At 43.3% G+C, this 17,552-nt stretch overlaps 1 protein-coding gene across 1 annotated transcript in view; it reads right to left on the minus strand.

Moving 5' to 3' along the window:
* Positions 1–1,098: 1,098 nt before the first annotated feature.
* The window catches only part of TULP4 (TUB like protein 4), a 276,431-nt gene continuing 259,977 nt past the window's right edge, over positions 1,099–17,552 (minus strand). The window contains exons 13-15 of the mRNA XM_073627891.1: positions 13,864–14,007; positions 10,481–13,053; positions 1,099–1,626 (exon numbers count right to left, since the gene is read on the minus strand). Of these exons, the coding sequence (XP_073483992.1) occupies positions 1,510–1,626; positions 10,481–13,053; positions 13,864–14,007 (2,834 nt within the window). The 3' untranslated portion in view covers positions 1,099–1,509. The remainder of the gene's footprint in view (positions 1,627–10,480; positions 13,054–13,863; positions 14,008–17,552) is intronic.

Below are 17,552 nucleotides of genomic sequence, written 5' to 3' on the forward strand. Positions count from 1 at the left end.
TTGATCCCCTGCAGATTTTGTAAGTTTGCCCAAAGGATAAATGCAGTGTGTGTGTGTGTTTGGTATTAGCGGATGTGTTTATTCATGGTTAGGTTAATTTATTTTATTTTTATTGTTTTACTGTTCTTTTCTATGTATTTTAATGTGCAAATACCTAATATAGATATACTTTCCTATTCGTCATATGAATTGGTATATTCAATTTTGCCATGGATAAATACCAAAAAAACTAAATATTATGGGACATTGTTTGTCCATATTTTATTGTTACAAACATTGTTTTTTGGAGCATTTTTCTTGACCTAAGGTATCTTTATGAATGCCAACCTACTCAGCCCCCATCTGCCTGCTGTGGGCCCTGCCCTGCCGAATATAGCAATACTTTCTGCTGCAGATATTGTGCAGAGCTCAACATCCTTATAATATATTTCAGATGTCCATAGTGATGCCAAAAAAACCCCCTGAAATACGACCAGGGGGGTTTATGGTTTGTGTGAAAAAATTTCTTCTCAAAGCAAACCTATCCCCACATCTAAGTAACCAGTATGTACTTTTTTGCCCTCATAGCTCATGCACATGCTAAGTTTCATTCAAAAACCATTTATGCACAATGTTGGAACCTGTGAACCAAGAAGCCTAAATATACGTTAATCTCAACATCCACTTGAAGTGAGAAGCACTGTTACATTCTTCATATCCAACAATTCCAAGGTTGTGTTTCTTTGCTGGTCAGCAGGACTTACAAAGAGGTAGACAATTTGACTTGTGTGATTTTGGACTGCATTGGAACCTCAGCTGGAAGTGGAGATTTATCTACAATGTGCCCAGATCTGCTTCTAGAATGAAATACATATGTTAAAGACATCTCATGATGTCTCCACATACCTATGATTGTTAAAGTTGTTTTCTAATCTAATTAAAAATGCATCTTGTCAAAAAGTTTTAAAATGTAGCACATTTTCACATACCGAAATACTAGCATTTATACAAATAAATGTTAACAGAACTCACAGGTTATAGAAACACCCTAAAACTCACCTGTAAGGATATTTATACAACCTTCAGTACCCATTGTTTTATGCATTCAAGTATTAAAAATATTGTTTAGTTGCATTTAATTTTGTGATTTTTTTTCCAAACCAAAAAAGATCAATGAACAACATAGTTTACGGCTTTCAAAAATAATATTATTATAAATAAGGCAGTTTTTCCACGTAATATTCTAACATCTATTGCACCAAACACAACAGAACATAACCATCAATACAAGTCAAAAGCCACGTTCCCACCGTAGCATGAAATGGCTCCCGTTCAACCATCCTCAGCTATATTGCATGTAAAAAAAACGAAAAAAAAAAAAAAATACACACAGAGTGCCTTCACATAGGCAGTCATGTCTTGTTTCCAGTTGAAATGCTTCACCGCTTGTTCTGTTTATGTTACTAAAATATTGGTTTATCCACTGTTCAAAGAACAGATGACATGTCCACGTAGTAGCCCATACTGGACTCATTTGAGACGCTGAGTCACATTAGCCAGAGCAACTGCAAAGGCTTGGACGGCTGAAAAGGGATACTGAAAGTCCAAAATGTAGGCATTGCCATCGATCCTTCCAAACTGCATTACCTGCCAAAAAAAAAAACGTAAATAAGAGTTCCAAACGTTAGTTCGTAAGATTTAAAAGCTATCTAAAACCAAAAACGTTTTTTTGGACAGATTAAAATGTTTCTAAAGGCTCAAGGCTTTTTACCTTAATGCATTCTATGCATTAGGCTAAAAAAACCTTCTGTGCAACAGGATCCCCCCCTTATACTTACCTGATCAAAATCCAGCGCTGTGCCCCAGAGCAGTGGATCCTTCCTCACACAGCAGATTGTCAAACAAATCCTATGAGGAGGGAGTGGGGCCAAGCCATGCCATCTCTGTCTATAGATACAACCAATGCAGCTCAGGATCGAGCACGCACTAGTGCTCCCATAAGAAGCGTTTTTCTGTGGTGGCACTCACTGAAGGAGGAGCAGCCAGGAGCACTTGACACCTGAAGAGGAGGATCAGGGCAGCTAGTGCAATGGTTTTGCACAGAGCAGGTAAGTATAACATGTTTATTATTTAAAAAGCATAAAACATGAAGGTTTACAATTACTTTAAGGGAGAAAGTGAAGAATTGTGAGAGAGTAGCAATATGAGCAATATAAATGGAAGAGAGGACGGCTGCTAACTCTCACAGCACCAGAAGACAGCCACTCACAGCCACCAGCTCTCTACTCAGGGAGCCCTGAGAACCGAGCGATCGGTGGTGTTTGATCGCTCATAACTGATGCTTCATCCACCTGTATGATTCTGAATTTTTTTTTTTGCCTGTACTTCTCTTTTAAAAACTCTGCAAGTACAAAAAAATACCAGTCGAGCTGCCAAAAATGCATCTCAGTCCTGTAGTGGGCTGACAACGCACATTTTTGTGCACTGAGTGGTGTCAGCCCTGCACTGTTTTCTTTTGCGAACCAACTCAAACCCACCTATCCTACTGTACACAGCAAAGAGATTAATGGTTCTGTGGTCCCAAGATATCAACCAAGAGGGCTATTTATCTGAGAACGAGATAACACAAAAGTATGTACTTTACAGACCAGAAGCACTTTAACTAGCAGTTCTGTACAATCTGGACATAGATCCAGAACTGGAAAGGATCTATTTGAACACAACATAATAGGCCTATGTAAACAACACTTTACATACAAAACAGCAAGAGCAACTACTGATGGAGCTCAGGATTCTAGACATACCATTATACCATACCATATACTTTACAGACCAGAAGGTAGCAAATAAAAGCAGTTAGGGTTTACATACACTTTAACTAGCAGTTCTGTACAATCTGGACATAGATCCAGAACTAGAAAGGATCTATTTGAACACAACATAATAGGCCTATGTAAACAACACTTCACATACAAAACAGCAAGGGCAACTACTGATGGAGCTCAGGATTCTAAACATACCACTATTGAAAGATACCAAAGAAGGGAATGAAAGTGGAAAAAACCCACAAAACTCCTACTACTGATCATAAAGCAGGTCTCTTTTAATGCTTGGCAGTATTTGATAGTTCGGTGCTGCCTCTGAGATTTGGCCTCTACTTTATGTTTCAAAAGGCTACTGATACAATCTGTACAGCGACTGTCCAGGCCATGCGGCTTGCCCCTGGGCTCCAGCTCCCTGTTGGTGGCAGAACTGCCTTGGCGCTGAGACACCTGAGGAAGCGGTCCCTGAGGTTTTAAACGAGGTACACCTGGTCCTTCTCTTCACAGGAAGTAGATCGCTTTTCCCTCCAGAAATCTTTTGGATATATTTGTCCAAATCACCACCAAACGTACGTTCCCCATGGAAGGGGAAACCTGCCAATAACTTCATACAAGGAAGTTCAGCTGACCAGTTCTTAAGCCACAGAAGCCTGCACATGTGTACAGACAGGAGAGCTATACGAGAGACTTGCTGTATCGAGTCCTTTAAGACAGTGGTTCTCAACACTGTCCTCAAGTACCCCCAACAGGCCATGTTTGCAGGTTTTCCTTTATCTTGCACAGGTGGCTTAAATCAGAGTCAATGGCTTGGTGTTTTACACAGCTATTCCCAAAACATGGCCTGTTGGGGGTATTTGAGGAAAGTGTTAATAACCACTGCTTTAAGGCATCTACAGCAAAACACAGTGCTCAAGGTAGATCTGCTATGCTTTTAGCAGGATCCTCTTTGTTAGGCCTGTCAGGCAGTCTGACCTGATCCTTTAACCACTTCCCGCCCACCATATAACAGAATGATGTGCGCAAAGTGGTTAAAATTATCCTGACTGGATGTCATATGATGTCCAGCAGGATAATCCGCGCACGCGGGGGGCATGCAGCGCGGTGATCGGTGGTGTGGTGTGTCACTCTGCCACTGATCGGTGACTCTCCTGTAAGAGAGGGGGTCTGCGCTGATAATCAGTGCATTGATTATCAGCTCTGCCCCATCAGAGGTGCCCACCACATCTGCCAATCACTGCTCATCAGCTGCCAGTCAGTGGCCACCAAAGTGCCAGTCAGTGTCCCCCAAAGTGCCAATCAGTGCCAGTCAGAGCCCATCAGTAACACCTGTCAGTGCCCTTCACAGATTCCAATCAGTACCTCATAATTAGTGCTGCCCGTCAGTGCCCATCGGTGCTGCCTGTCAGTGCTAATCAGTGACGCCCATCAGTGCAGCATATCAGTGCCCAACAATTCTACATATTAGTGTTTCCTTTTCAGTGCCGCCTCATCAGTGCAGCCTCATCAGTGCCCGTCAGTGAAGGAGAAAACAAAAGTTTTATAACAAAGAAAAACTTTTTTTTTCAAAAACATTGGTCTTTTTTAGTTTGTTTAGCAAAAAATAAAAATCCCAGTGGTGATCAAATACCACCAAAAGAAAGCTTTATTTGAGGGAAGAAAATGATAAAAAAAAAATTTAGTTTGAGTAGTGTTGCATGACCTCGCAATTGACATTAAAAGTGTGACAGCGCTGAAAGCTGAAAATTGTCCTGGGGAGGAAGGGGGAAAGTGCCCTGTATTGAAGTGGTTAAGGACTGGCAGACTCCAACTGCTGCGACAGCTAGCTGAATAGCTGAACCGGCCAAAGAAAAGGAAGCCTTTAATAGTAAATCCAGTTTCTTGTCAACAGGATCCTTAAAGCCATGTGCGTTATCCACCGGAAAAGTTAAGTTCTGTTTAAGGAAGACACTGTCGCATCTACAGCTGGCATGCTCCATTTCTTTACAAACTTTTCCTCCATAGGATATGAAATTGAAAACCTCTTAGGAGGAACGAAAATCCTGTCAGGATGTTCCCAATCAGCATACGGCGACTGTTCCAACAGTGGGTGCAAAGGGAAAGCCTGTGCAGGCCTCAGGGACCCCAAAGAGGACCAGGGGAGCTCAGAAACCTCTGTGGGAGGTAACTTAAAGGCAGAACGAACCATCTCGGTAAGAGTAGAGATGTGCAGGCCCGGAAAAAAAACTGAAAAATTCGGAAAATGATTCTGATTAAATGTCCATTGAAACTTAGTCCCACTCTCTTCTTAACACTTCCCCCATCTTCAATTCTTTTTATGAGAATGGGGTTCTTATTTTTATTTAATACTGTGGACAGGTAATATGAAAAATTGTTACTTTTGGTTTTGAAAATGGTTTTGTGGAGGCTTTTTGGCTGTTCCACATAAACTAGTAAGCAGTTCAGGAGATTGTTGCTCCCTTTGTTACAAAGAAATATTATAAAAAAGTTAATTCTGTTTGTGATAATTGTTTGGCTACACTATATTTTTACTATGCTAGTTGTGATAATTTTATGCCAAGTCAAATTGTCCATAGTCATATTTTATGTTCCTAAAGTAACAGAATGACTTTCAATCTTAAAAAGACAAAAAAAGTGCTAATGTAGCATTTTTTTCAATTTTTCCGAAAATCCCCCCCCCCCCAAAAAAAAAAAACGAAAAAAAGGGTCTTTTTCTGAGCTTCAAAATTTCTGGAAATTTTACATCTCTAGAGTCTGGATCAAAAGCCTCTGCGACTGAAAGGCCGATACAAACTGGACATCTTCTGGCCCAGATTGCTCAGAAGCAGACTCATCTGCTAGGCTCTCCAAAAGAATCCTTGACATTTTGCTCTTTCCCATCATCAACCCATTCCTGCTAGGAGGATCAGGGGAGGGGGATCTGTCATGCTTCTTGCCACCCTGCGATATGGAGGCAATCATGTCAGCAATCCTGTTCCCTAATCCGACTAGAGCTGAGGACAGATCATCCCTGGCGAAAAGGCTTAAGCAGCAGTGTTGACAGTAGGAAACATACCAGACGGGCAGCGGCTCAGACTGCCCGGAAGCCTCTGGTCTTTCAGGGGATACAACACTAGGGTCTCGACTAGGCTCCTCAGGAGCTACTGACAACACAGATGTGCCCTTCCCTGTAGTGTTAGTTCTGCTCCTCTTTTTTGAAGACATTGCAAGCCACAAAAAGGGAGTTCCTGGGTTTAGTATTTACATACCCCAGAAGGGAGACCCTTTAACCACTATACCAGAATGACGGCCGGGCGGTGGTTCAGTTATCCTGACTGGGCGTCATATGACGTTCTGCAGAATAACGGGTGTGCATTGCGGTGATCAGTGGTGCGGTGTGTCAGTCTGACACACCGCTACACCGATCTCGGTAAAGAGCCTCTGGCGGAGGCTCTTTACCACGTGTTCAATCACGGCTGATCACGATGTAAACAGGAAGAGCCGTTGATCGGCTTTTCCTCACTCGCATCTGACAGACGCGAGTAGAGGAGAGCCGATCGGCGGCTCTCCTGACAGGGGGGTCTGCACTGATTGTTTATCAGCGCAGCCCCCCCTCGGATGCCCACACTGGACCACCAGGGAAGCCGCCAGGACCACCAGGGAAGCACCTAACATGTGGATGGCCAGGTACATCCCCCATGGCCATCCACACGTGAAAATGAATGCCCAACATATGCCAATCAGTGCCCACAAATGGGCACTGACTGGCACCTCTATGGCACAATAAAAATCAGTGATGCCCAGCAATGCCACCCATCAGTGCCGCCCATCAGTGTCCATCAGTGCCGCCCATCAGTGTCCATCAGTGCCGCCCATTAGTGCCGCCCATCAGTGCCGTCCATCAGTGCCGCCCATCAGTGTCCATCAGTGCCGCCCATCAGTGCCGCCTACGAACGCCCATCAGTGCCCCCTACGAGTGCCCATCAGTGCTGCCTACGAGTGCCCATCAGTGCCGCCTACGAGTGCCCTTCAGTGCCGCCTGCGAGTGCCCACCAGTGCCGTCTGCGAGTGCCCACCAGTGGCGCCTGCGGGTGCCCATCAGTGCCGCCTACAAGTGCCCATCAGTGCCGCCTACAAGTGCCCATCAGTGCTGCCTACGAGTGCCCATCAGTGCCGCCTACGAGTGCCCATCAGTGCCGCCTACGAGTGTCCATCAGTGCCGCCTACGAGTGCCACCTATCAGTGCCGCCTATCAGTGCCGCCTATCAGTGCCCATCATCAGTGCCACCTCATCGGTGCCCATCAGTGCCAGTCAGTGCAGCCATATCAGTGCCCGTCACTGAAGAAGAAAACATACTTTTTTACAAAAAAATTTAACAGAAACAAAAGAAAAACTTTTTTTTTTCAAAATTTTCTGTCTTTTTTTATTTGTTGCGCAAAAAATAAAAATTGCAGAAGTGATCAAATACCACCAAAAGAAAGCTCTATTTGTGGGAACAAAATGTTACAAAATGTGTTTGGGTACAGTGTAGCATGACCGCACAATTGTTATTCAATTTGCGACAGCGCTGAAAATTGGCTTGGGCAGGAAGGTGTATAAGTGCATGGTATTGAAGTGGTTAATAGGGCTCACCAAGCCCTATGCAACAATCCTGCTAAGCACCATAGCCTGCCAACCAACACCTGGTGACTCACGTGACCCGGGTAAGGAACTGCTGAAAGTGAATGGTTCAGAGCTGCCCTGTGTCCCACAGCTGTCCCCTGGAAGCACCGCATGTCAGCCATTCTCTGTTTAAATAAGATGGCTGTGCGCCGGGACACTCTGCACATACGTGCACGGTCCCGGCGAACGCACATGGCCGTATTCATACTGACACAAATTTTCATGCACCAAGATCAGGCTATGGCGCATGCGTGGCTCCGTGTGCACACAAGGTCTGTGGCAAAGATGCATGCAAAATGGCCGCCAACAGCTGCGAATACTCATGCACTCTGGCGAATGCAGGTGCCATGGCATGGTGAACCAAGATGCGCAATGGCGCACCCTAGGGCATCCATTAAGGAAAAAACAGCCAAAATAACAAAGAAAAGGTACTCTTGCAAACACCCGCAGCTAGCCCAAACTCCCCCGAGGTCACCGCACACAGGTGTCCAGCCTCTAGCTAGTTTGACAGATTGTTACAATCACTGGGGCACCCAACAATAAGTAAACAAGGGGGTTTCACTTACCCATCCAGGCGCAGGGCAGCCTTAGAAACTAAGAGCCCAATCTTCACCCATCACGGCGGGTTCCGTCACTTGGGGGACCTTTAAGGACTGGGTGCCCTTTCATATTTTAGGGTCCACTCCCTTGGACCTGTACAGCACCCTGCAGGAATGCCTTAGCTCTGTGGTGTCCAAAATTTCACTACCAGTGGTCCAGTGCCCAAAGGTCGCGTTACAGGCAAAACCTTGCAGGAACCTTGCGTCTTCTTTGCAAGGTTCAGGTAACATTTATTTAAGCATGTAAGCCTTTTTTAAAAAAGGTTCCGATCAGTCAATCCCTTGATTCATTTAAGAACCGTTTTGGGACCAAAGACCTGGAGCTCTAGAGAGCTCAAACAAACGTGCCCATCCATCTTGCAGACACTTGTAAAAAAACTGAAGTATTTCCTGTATGGGAGGGGTTATATAAGGGGCAGACTTCCTGTCTAAGACTTTGTCTACCAGTGTCCATTCACTTAGAGATGGCGTATAACACAGTAAGTATTGAATATTAGTCTAACTCTGTATCCTGTGATGTATGATAAAGAAAACAAATCTCCCTACATAAGTTTTACATGTATATCTGCTGTTGTATCTGGATTCCATCACTGAGCCGTGGGATGGCTCATAAGCTTTTTTAGACTCAGTCTCACAGCTGAGTCGCACACTCTGAGGTGAGCGGCTGTCCCCGGGGGGGTCACTGGATGGCACTTGAGCATGGAATTCTGAGCACTAAGCTTAATGCATGCACGTTGCATTTTTTATGAACTGTTTTTATGGACTTTATGTGCATTTCTTTCATATATTGGACTTTAATAATCACGTACCACATCTTGGATTTGATATTCACACTCATTGTGTGGCACTTGGCACTTTGTTGTATTTTGCCCTTATCACTGTGATATATTTATTTATATATATATATATATATATATATATATATATATATATATTTTTTTTTTTTTTTTTTTTTCACAGTAAATTTCAGACTATATAAATGATTTTTTCATCCATTATATATACAGGTAGTAGTTCAGTAATCGTTACTCTCATTCTAATGGTATACATGTAGTATATTATTTGCACATTGCACTTTTAAATCACTTGGTTTTTATATATATCCTTTGTGCCTTGCTGTGGCTGGATAAGCTGCTTATGCGGTATTTTCAGTATACCTCATATGCATTAATAATCTCCAGATTGATATTTTCACCTTAGCGCAGCGTATCTTTTGTATACATTGTATTGCACGGCATATGAAACATGTTCTGTGCGGGCAGCTAGGTGATTTCCACATTTGAGGCAATATACCATTGTGGCTCGCAATATCCCCTTTTATCTATCTAATGCACCAGTCTGGCTGGTAGTGAATGCACCATGTGCATCAGTGCATCCACTGCAAACCAGCTGGGATATTTTTGCTCCAGGAAAACAAAATCTTGCAGTGGGCTGAATGCGTCCCATGGGCCATAGTTTGGAGACCCCCGCTATAGATGACCATGTTTTACTGAAACAGGCCTCCCCAGCTTCTTCATTAGCAATGCCCTGTAGCAATCATCAAGGAGAAGTGTGTTCTGCCACCACCTTACAGGACCTGCTTAGCTAGTTTGACAGGAATCAACTGTCATAAGAAAACATTGCTAAAAGAATACTAACAGACAAGTCCAGTGCACAGAAAATAAAATACTTGAACACAGAGTATCTCTGAGCTTTTGTCCAAAAAAAAAATTGATGGAAAGGAATAGAGCGGAGTTGTAGTGTTTTCTAAGACTCACCTTTAGACAAATATGCTTATTGCTCACCTCATAGGTAAATTGTAAACTAGCCTAAAGCCAGTTCAGCAGCAACCGGCCGACTTTCGATATGTCCATCAGAAGCTGGTCTAACAATCAGCTTCTGTCAAAAGGTCACGCTGGAAAACCAGCATTTGATCAGAGCATGCAATGTTTTTTGTTAGCGAAAGGAATGCACACATGACATTTTTTTAGCAGTTCAACCCTGCAGGCGAATGGTACGATAGCCTAGGAAACATGCAAATTTGAAATGGATGCAGAACGTGAATCATCTGTTTATAACAATCACAAAAAAAAAAAAAAAAAAAAAAAAAAAAAAAAAATTTCAGCTTGCAGAATTGTTAATGAGCACCTTAAGGACAACAAGAAGCAGGAAAGAGGTGGGCCATTAATGTTTACAGACTGGCTTGATTTAACTGGATGAAATAGGTTGTGTCAGATGTACACAGATGTATACAGTATCTATTTCTGTCTACTCCTTCACGTTTCTTACAAAAACACAAGTACAATGTAAGGGATATACTGCAATATTTGAATAGACAGTATATATATATATATATATATATATATATATATATATATATATATATATACTACATTCATAAAAATAAAAGATTAAAATAAATGACACTGTTAAAGAAATGTTAAACAAAAAATTTACCATACCTGTCTACCTTCAAGCTCTATTTGAAAGTTTTTTGCAGATTCCTGAGTCACTCTACCTCCAAAGTCCAACTGGTATACTTGTGTGGCCTCATTCCATAAAGGCTGTTTGTTTGCCATGACGTAGACAAATCCTTGGCTTCCCAACCTACCATCATCTTTGTCATTAGCTTTCCGACATTTAAACTCATCCAGGTCACTAGCAGTCCTAAGGTTCCTCTTGGTTTTCCATCCCTTCTTATTGCTCTGACTCTGGTTCATCAGCTCATCCCCACTAATAAAGAGTTCAGGTTCACTTTCTGAACTATCCTGAAACTCATTTGTCTTATTTAGCTTTTTGGATTTCAGCTGATCTTTTTGACTTTTAACCTTCTTTTTTTCTCTTCCAAGCCTAGGACTGGCTATGAGAGAGTTAAAGTCACTCAGGGTCTTTGCTTCTTTTTTCACCTTGCCTTCAGTGATAGCCTGAACATTTCCTTCTTCCGCTCTGCTATCTAAACGTTTTCTGTTTTTTTTAGGAAATTTGTCAGTTCTCTGAGCTACAGGGCTCTCTGTTAATGACAGAACTTCCTGGAAGTTATCTGTAGTTTCCACCATGACTTCACTGCCCACATTATTTTGCATCTCTGGCTGAGATGGAGACATGACAGGCTTCTCTGGCACTAAATGAGGTTTCGGTGTTAATGTAGACTGTGAACTCAGCGCTGGAGGGCATGGGCTGTATGTGTTCCATGGGTGTAGTGCCACTGGAGGAAGTTGCAACCCATTGCAATTACTACTTCCTGGATACATTGGTGGCAAGGGACAGCAAGGCAAATTGGGTGGGTATGCTGGCTGTACTACTATAGTGGGCTCTTGCTGCACAAACTGTGCTGGAGGTAAAGCTTCCTTTGGAGAGCAAGGTTTCGGTATTTTCTGGAGAGAAGGTGGGACATTATAACCACTGCTATATGGCATCCCAACTCCATAATTTGTCTGGAATGTTGAAATAGGGCTGGTGGGTGACTTAGGGGAAATAAATGGCACACGAGACATATCTAAATGCTGACCTTGTCCAAGGATTAGGGGGGGTGGTCTCTGGGGCATTGGCAATGTATTATGAGCTGTCCTTTCTTGGGGAACCCATACATCTTCACTCACCAGTGGGTCCCACTGGTATGGTGGGGGCCGCTTTATTGTAAGGCCTGTCTCAGTCAGATTTAAATGCCTGGTTGGCTTTTCTACTGTGCAGTGTTGGGAAACTGATTCATCTTCTGTAAAAGCAGAATTAATATAGTCTGTCCTGTCTCGACAGCTTTCAGAGGGACTTAATAAATTATATGAAGACTGAGATGCTAAAGGGGCTGTGCTGGCAGAGTGAACAATAACAGTACTCTGCTGTGGACCACAAGCTGTTGATAATTCAGGACGGATATTTCCTGCTCCTATGGTACTAGTGCCGAAATTGCCACTATGATTACTGATGCTGCTGCTAATTACTCCAGTGCCACTGCTGCATTGGCTGCAAGTGTACAATGCTGTGGGCGGTCGTGGTTGATACTGTCCAGGTACAACATTGCTTTTTGTTTTAGGAGGATGTTGCAGTGTTGCTCTTTGATTATCTGTCATTTGGGCCATTTTAAGAGTTGCTTCACGACTATTTCTGCGCAGCGTGGCATGAATAAGACTGCTGTCTATTCTCTGAGAAGCAATTCTTCCTTGAGCAAGCTGTGCTGCAATCTCAGGATATGGTGGTGGATCCCCAGGTGGTATAGAATAACGTGGAACAGTCAACCTATTTAATGTGGCACTGGTGCATGGTTGCTTAATCTTTTTTTCTGTTGCAGAAACCCTTAAGGTTGCAGAACTTCCTGGGCCTGGAAGAGTATAGGTGTTCTGTGTGCAGAGCATCCGTGTCCGTGGTCTACACACTTCTTCTACATTCCCACTACTATCAAATGTTGTTATACGCTCATATCCCAATGGGGTTTGGTAGTGTCCACTTGTGAAGAGAGAAAAGTCTCCCTTCTTGAGGCAGAGGTCCAAAGGAGGTTGAGGGATTGGTGGTGGAGGTGCAGCTGAAGTTGGAGGAGCTGGTATAGTTCCTGGATATGGAGGTGGAGGGTTGAGTTTGTTTATTTGCATTTCTTGAACAGTGGTGAAAACAACAGCATCTCCTTCTGCAAACTGGGGGATTGGACGTAATGGTTTTGGCTTTTGAGGATGCTCATGGTCTCTTTCAATGTTTTCAACAGGCGGCATCTGAACAGTAGCCTGTGATGGGTGTGGTAAAGGAGGATGAGTGGGTTGTAACATGCGTCCCATTTCAACTCCACCAAATATGACCTGTCCTGGATTGGAATATCTATTTGGTGCTGGATACTGAATAGCATTTTCTACTGGATGATCCGGAGGAGCAGGAGCTACCATTTGATTGGCCAAGACATCTAGTTGTACATTTTGATTGGCTAACAAAGACTGAACCAAGCCTATGCTTTGAGTTGGTGACATAGCTTGAGCAGAGCTATGAATTGGTGCAATGGGGATATTCACAGTGCAAGGGGGGTTGTTTTCAGGTGTCCCAGAAGTTCCAGTTGCTGAAGAAAATGAAAATATTGATTTAGGAAATGGAAAGAATATCTAAATTAATTTTATCATCTAATTAAAAGGTTGATTCCAAATCCTAGCTAACATAATAAAGATGCTTGAAGGAACAAAAGTGGAACCCAAATAAATGATACCTCAACAGAAAAATTCATTTTTAGTGAAGCTGCCCCTTAACATTCCACCCCACACTAATCAGTGAAGCCCAGATTGTAAAATACTTAGCTTCATCCCTGCTCCTGAGATCTTCGCTATGTGGCCCTTCCTGACATGGAAAAGCCCTTGCAGTAAAAACATTCGACCACATGCAGCCACTACTACACATTCTCAGGGCAATTCATTCCTATGGCTGGTCTATACTCATAGCTGTTCCGAACCATCACAGGAGTACAGTTCCAGACATAGAAATGAATAAGCCAAGTGGTGTAGTAAGAGCTAGAGGCAGCCAGGGTTCAGGAACAAAGATGAAGGCAAATATTTTACTACCTGGGTTTCAATAAGGGAGAGGGTAAAAGACAACTTACTAAGGCAAATTACTAGGATACAACACCATATAAATAGATGACCAAGATATGTTGTATATGCCTAAAAAAATAATAGGTCCCAAAATATTCATAGTAGCCAATTAAAATCTAGTTTGCCTTGGAACCTGTGGGAAGATGAACGTTTGGAATGGATTGGTTACTACGAACTGTACAAGATTGCCTTTGGTGTGATATGTACTAATATTTTCCTGGTATCCTTAAAGCAAAAATAAAACACATTTAAATAGTCCTTTCTTATTTCTATGAACCATCACTCACCAGGTAAGTCATCTTCATCCTCACTGAAAACATTTGTGTTAAATACAGGCAAATTAATATAATCCATTGAAATTTTCCGCACTTCCGGAAGGTAGATGGTCATCTGTCTTGGTTGAAGGTGTAGTAAACTCGTTTTATAAATAACTACATCGAAACACAAAACATATTGAATATATTAAAGTAAATAATTCTTACAATTATTTAAAAAACTACTGCTAAAGAAAAAAAAGATTTGTCCTGTGTGGCATTTATATAGTTAAAAAGGCTTTAAGAAGGCCAATATCCATGAAAAGTTCAACCTCTTGCAACTCTTGAAGTTTTGGCCCTGAAGAAGTAAAAACAAAACCTGCTGGGCAATTGTTGCCCTTTGTGCCACAAGGGATGAAAAACTATTCCTTCTGTCACTCAAGGGCAGTTGGATGGAATTTCCAGGACTTTTCTTTAATTTGACAGGCTACCAGCCATTGTGAGGATCTTCTATTGGACAGGAAGGAGGACTTCTCTAATTCCAGAGACAATCCAGGGACTCAATTGTCTCATAAGTAATATTAGTGAGTACACCCCTAACATTTTTGTAAATATTTTATTATATCTTTTCATGTGACAACACTGAAGAAATGGCACTTTGCTACAACATAAAAGTAGTGAGTGTACAGCTTGTATAACAGTGTAAATTTGCTGTTGCCCTCAAAATAACTCAAAACACAGCCATTAATGTCTAAACCGCAGGCAACAAAAGTGAGTCCAAATTGGGCCCCAAGTGTCAATATTTTGTGTGGCGACCATTATTTTCCAGCACTGCCTTAACCCTCTTGGGCATGGAGTTCACCAGAGCTTCACAGGCTGCCACTGGAGTCCTCTTCCACTCCTTCATGACAACATCACTGAGCTGGTGGATGTTAGAGACCTTCCGTTTGAGGATGCCCCACAGATGCTCAATAGGGTTTAGGTCTGGAGACATGCCTGGCCAGTCCCATCACCTTTACCCTCAGCTTCTTTAGCAAGGCAGTGGTCGTCTTGGAGGTGTGTATGGGGTCGTTATGTTGGAATACTGCCCTGCGGCCCAGTCTCCGAAGGGAGGGGATCATGCTCTGCTTCAGTATGTAACAGTACATGTTGGCATTCATTGTTACCTCAATGAACTGTAGCTCCCTAGTGCCTGTGGCTCTCATGCAGCCCCAGACCATGACACTCCCACCACCATGCTTGACGGTAAGCACGACACACTTGTCTTTGTACTCCTCACCTGGTTGCCGCCACACACGCTTGATACCATCTGAACCAAATAAGTTTATCTTGGTCTCATCAGTCCACGGGATATGGTTCCAGTACTCCATGTCCTTAGTCTGCTTGTCTTTAGCAAACTGTTTTCAGGCTTTCTTGTGCATCATCTTTAGAAGAGGCTTCCATCTGGGACGACAGCCATGCAGACCAATTTGATGCAATGTGCGGCGTCGGGTCTGAGCACTGACAGGCTGACCCCCCCCCACCCCTTCAACCTCTGCAGCAATGCTGGCAGCACTCATATTTCTATTTCCCAAAGACTACCTCTGGACATGAAGCTGAGCACATGCACTCAACTTCTTTGGTCGACCATGGCAAGGCCTATTCTGAGTGGAACCTGTCCTGTTAAACCGCTGTATGGTCTTGGCCACTGTGCTGTAGCTCAGTTTCAGGGTCTTGGCAATCTTCTTATAGCTTAGGCCAGTGATGGCGAACCTTGGCACCCCAGATATTTTGAAACTACATTTTCATGATGCTCAACTACTCTGCAGATTGCATGAGCATCATGGGAAATGTAGTTCCAAAACATCTGGGGTGCCAAGGTTCGCCATCACTGGCCTAGGCCATCTTTATGTAGAGCAGCAATTCTTTTTTTCAGATCCTCAGAGAGTTCTTTGCCATGAGGTGCCATGTTGAACTTCCAGTGACCAGTAAGAGAGTGAGAGCGATAACACCAAATTTAAAATACCTGCTCCCCATTCACACCTGAAACCTTGTAACACTAACGAGTCACATGACATGGGGAGGGAAAATGGCTAAATGGGCCCAATTTGGTCATTTTTACTTAGGGGTGTACTCACTTTTGATGCCAGCGGTTTAGACATTAATAGCTGTGTGTTTAGTTATTTTGAGGGGACAAATTTACACTGTTATACAAGCTGTACACTCACTATTTTACATTGTAGCAAAGTGTCAATTGTTCAGTGTTGTCAAATGAAAAGATATAATAAAATATTTACAAAAATGTGAGGGATGTACTCACTTTTGTGAGATACTGTATGTTGCATCGTGGAGCTCTACAGAGAAACTGGGCAATTGGGACTGATTCAAAAGGAGGCTACCATAAGGCCCAAGATTTTCATACAAAAGCAGAGAGTTGGATGAACCCTGGACTGGAGAGCTAAAATCTGAGATGGGGAAATCTGCAGTTTCTCCTGTGAAGGAAACACTCTTGTCTAAGCTGTGTCCTGGAATGGACCTGTAACATCTAGACAGTCAAGGCCATGCTGTCAGATAAAGCCTACGCCAACTGTTCCCTTGACAGGAGGTTGGTTGTTTATCCCACAATCGGTATTCCTCGAGCGCACAGTAAGGACAATGCTGGTGTCAGGATCTTGGCGAACACCTGAAGTGCAGACAAGAGGTTAAAGGGTACGTCCATAAACTCATAGTGTAGGGGCCCCAGAGAAAAGCGTTGGAAACCCTGGGATTTTACCTGCTACTTCTAAGTGGCGGTGATTCAAGCTGACCAAGTGTCCTCAAAGCTTGGAAAGTTGGGGTGCAACTTCATGTTGAGCTTATAGGTGTGTCTGAGGATTTGTCATAATTCAAGCACCAGACCTTGCAGGTTAACTGAGTATCAAGCTTTGGGGGTCTCGATGTGGTGAGCGTGGAAGTGAGTAAATGTAAGGGAAATTTCTTAACAGATAGAAGAGAGAGGACTTTGCAGTCTGTTCCTTAGGCTTCTTCCACTAAGGAAGATTGGTGCTGTATCCATCAGTTGCTTCCTTGATAAAAGTCGATCCAAAGACACACCCCTCTGCATGCCAGCACTTAAATGTGAATATGCAAGTTGATAAAGTGCTCGGTGCTTATGGAAAAAATCCAGCTTCAAAGCGATCCAATGCTCAAATGTGTTCCTTACATTGAAAGAGTATCACCTTACCAGATAACGTGGATCCAATACCAGAGGATGTCATTTGTGGGAAGACGCGTCAGCCGGAGTTTGTGTGCGACATCGCGACCGGCAAGACGGATGACAAAGCGGCTGGCTGGTTTTATACACAGCTTATGATTCATTGCCTCTTTGTAAGTGATCGTTTTGATCTTTTAACCACTTCCCGCCCGGCCTATAGCAGAATGACGGCCGGGAAGTGGTTCTGTTATCCTGACTGGGCGTCATATGATGTCCAGCAGGATAACATGCCGGCGCGCACCTGCGGCAATCGCGAGTGTGGCATATCAGTCTGACACGCCACATCTCCGATTGTGGTAAGCCTTTGACAGAGGCTTCTTAACACGTGATCATCTGTGACTGACAGCTGATCATCGCGTGAACCAGGAAGTGCCGGTAAACGGCATTCCTCAGTTTGCGCTGACAGGGAGAGCCAATCGATGGCTCTCCCTGTCGGGGGGGGGGGTCTGTGCTGATAATCAGCACATTGATTATCAGCACAGCCCCATCA

This window comes from Aquarana catesbeiana, linkage group LG04 (genome assembly GCF_042186555.1).
Source record: "Aquarana catesbeiana isolate 2022-GZ linkage group LG04, ASM4218655v1, whole genome shotgun sequence".
Taxonomy (NCBI): domain Eukaryota; kingdom Metazoa; phylum Chordata; class Amphibia; order Anura; family Ranidae; genus Aquarana; species Aquarana catesbeiana.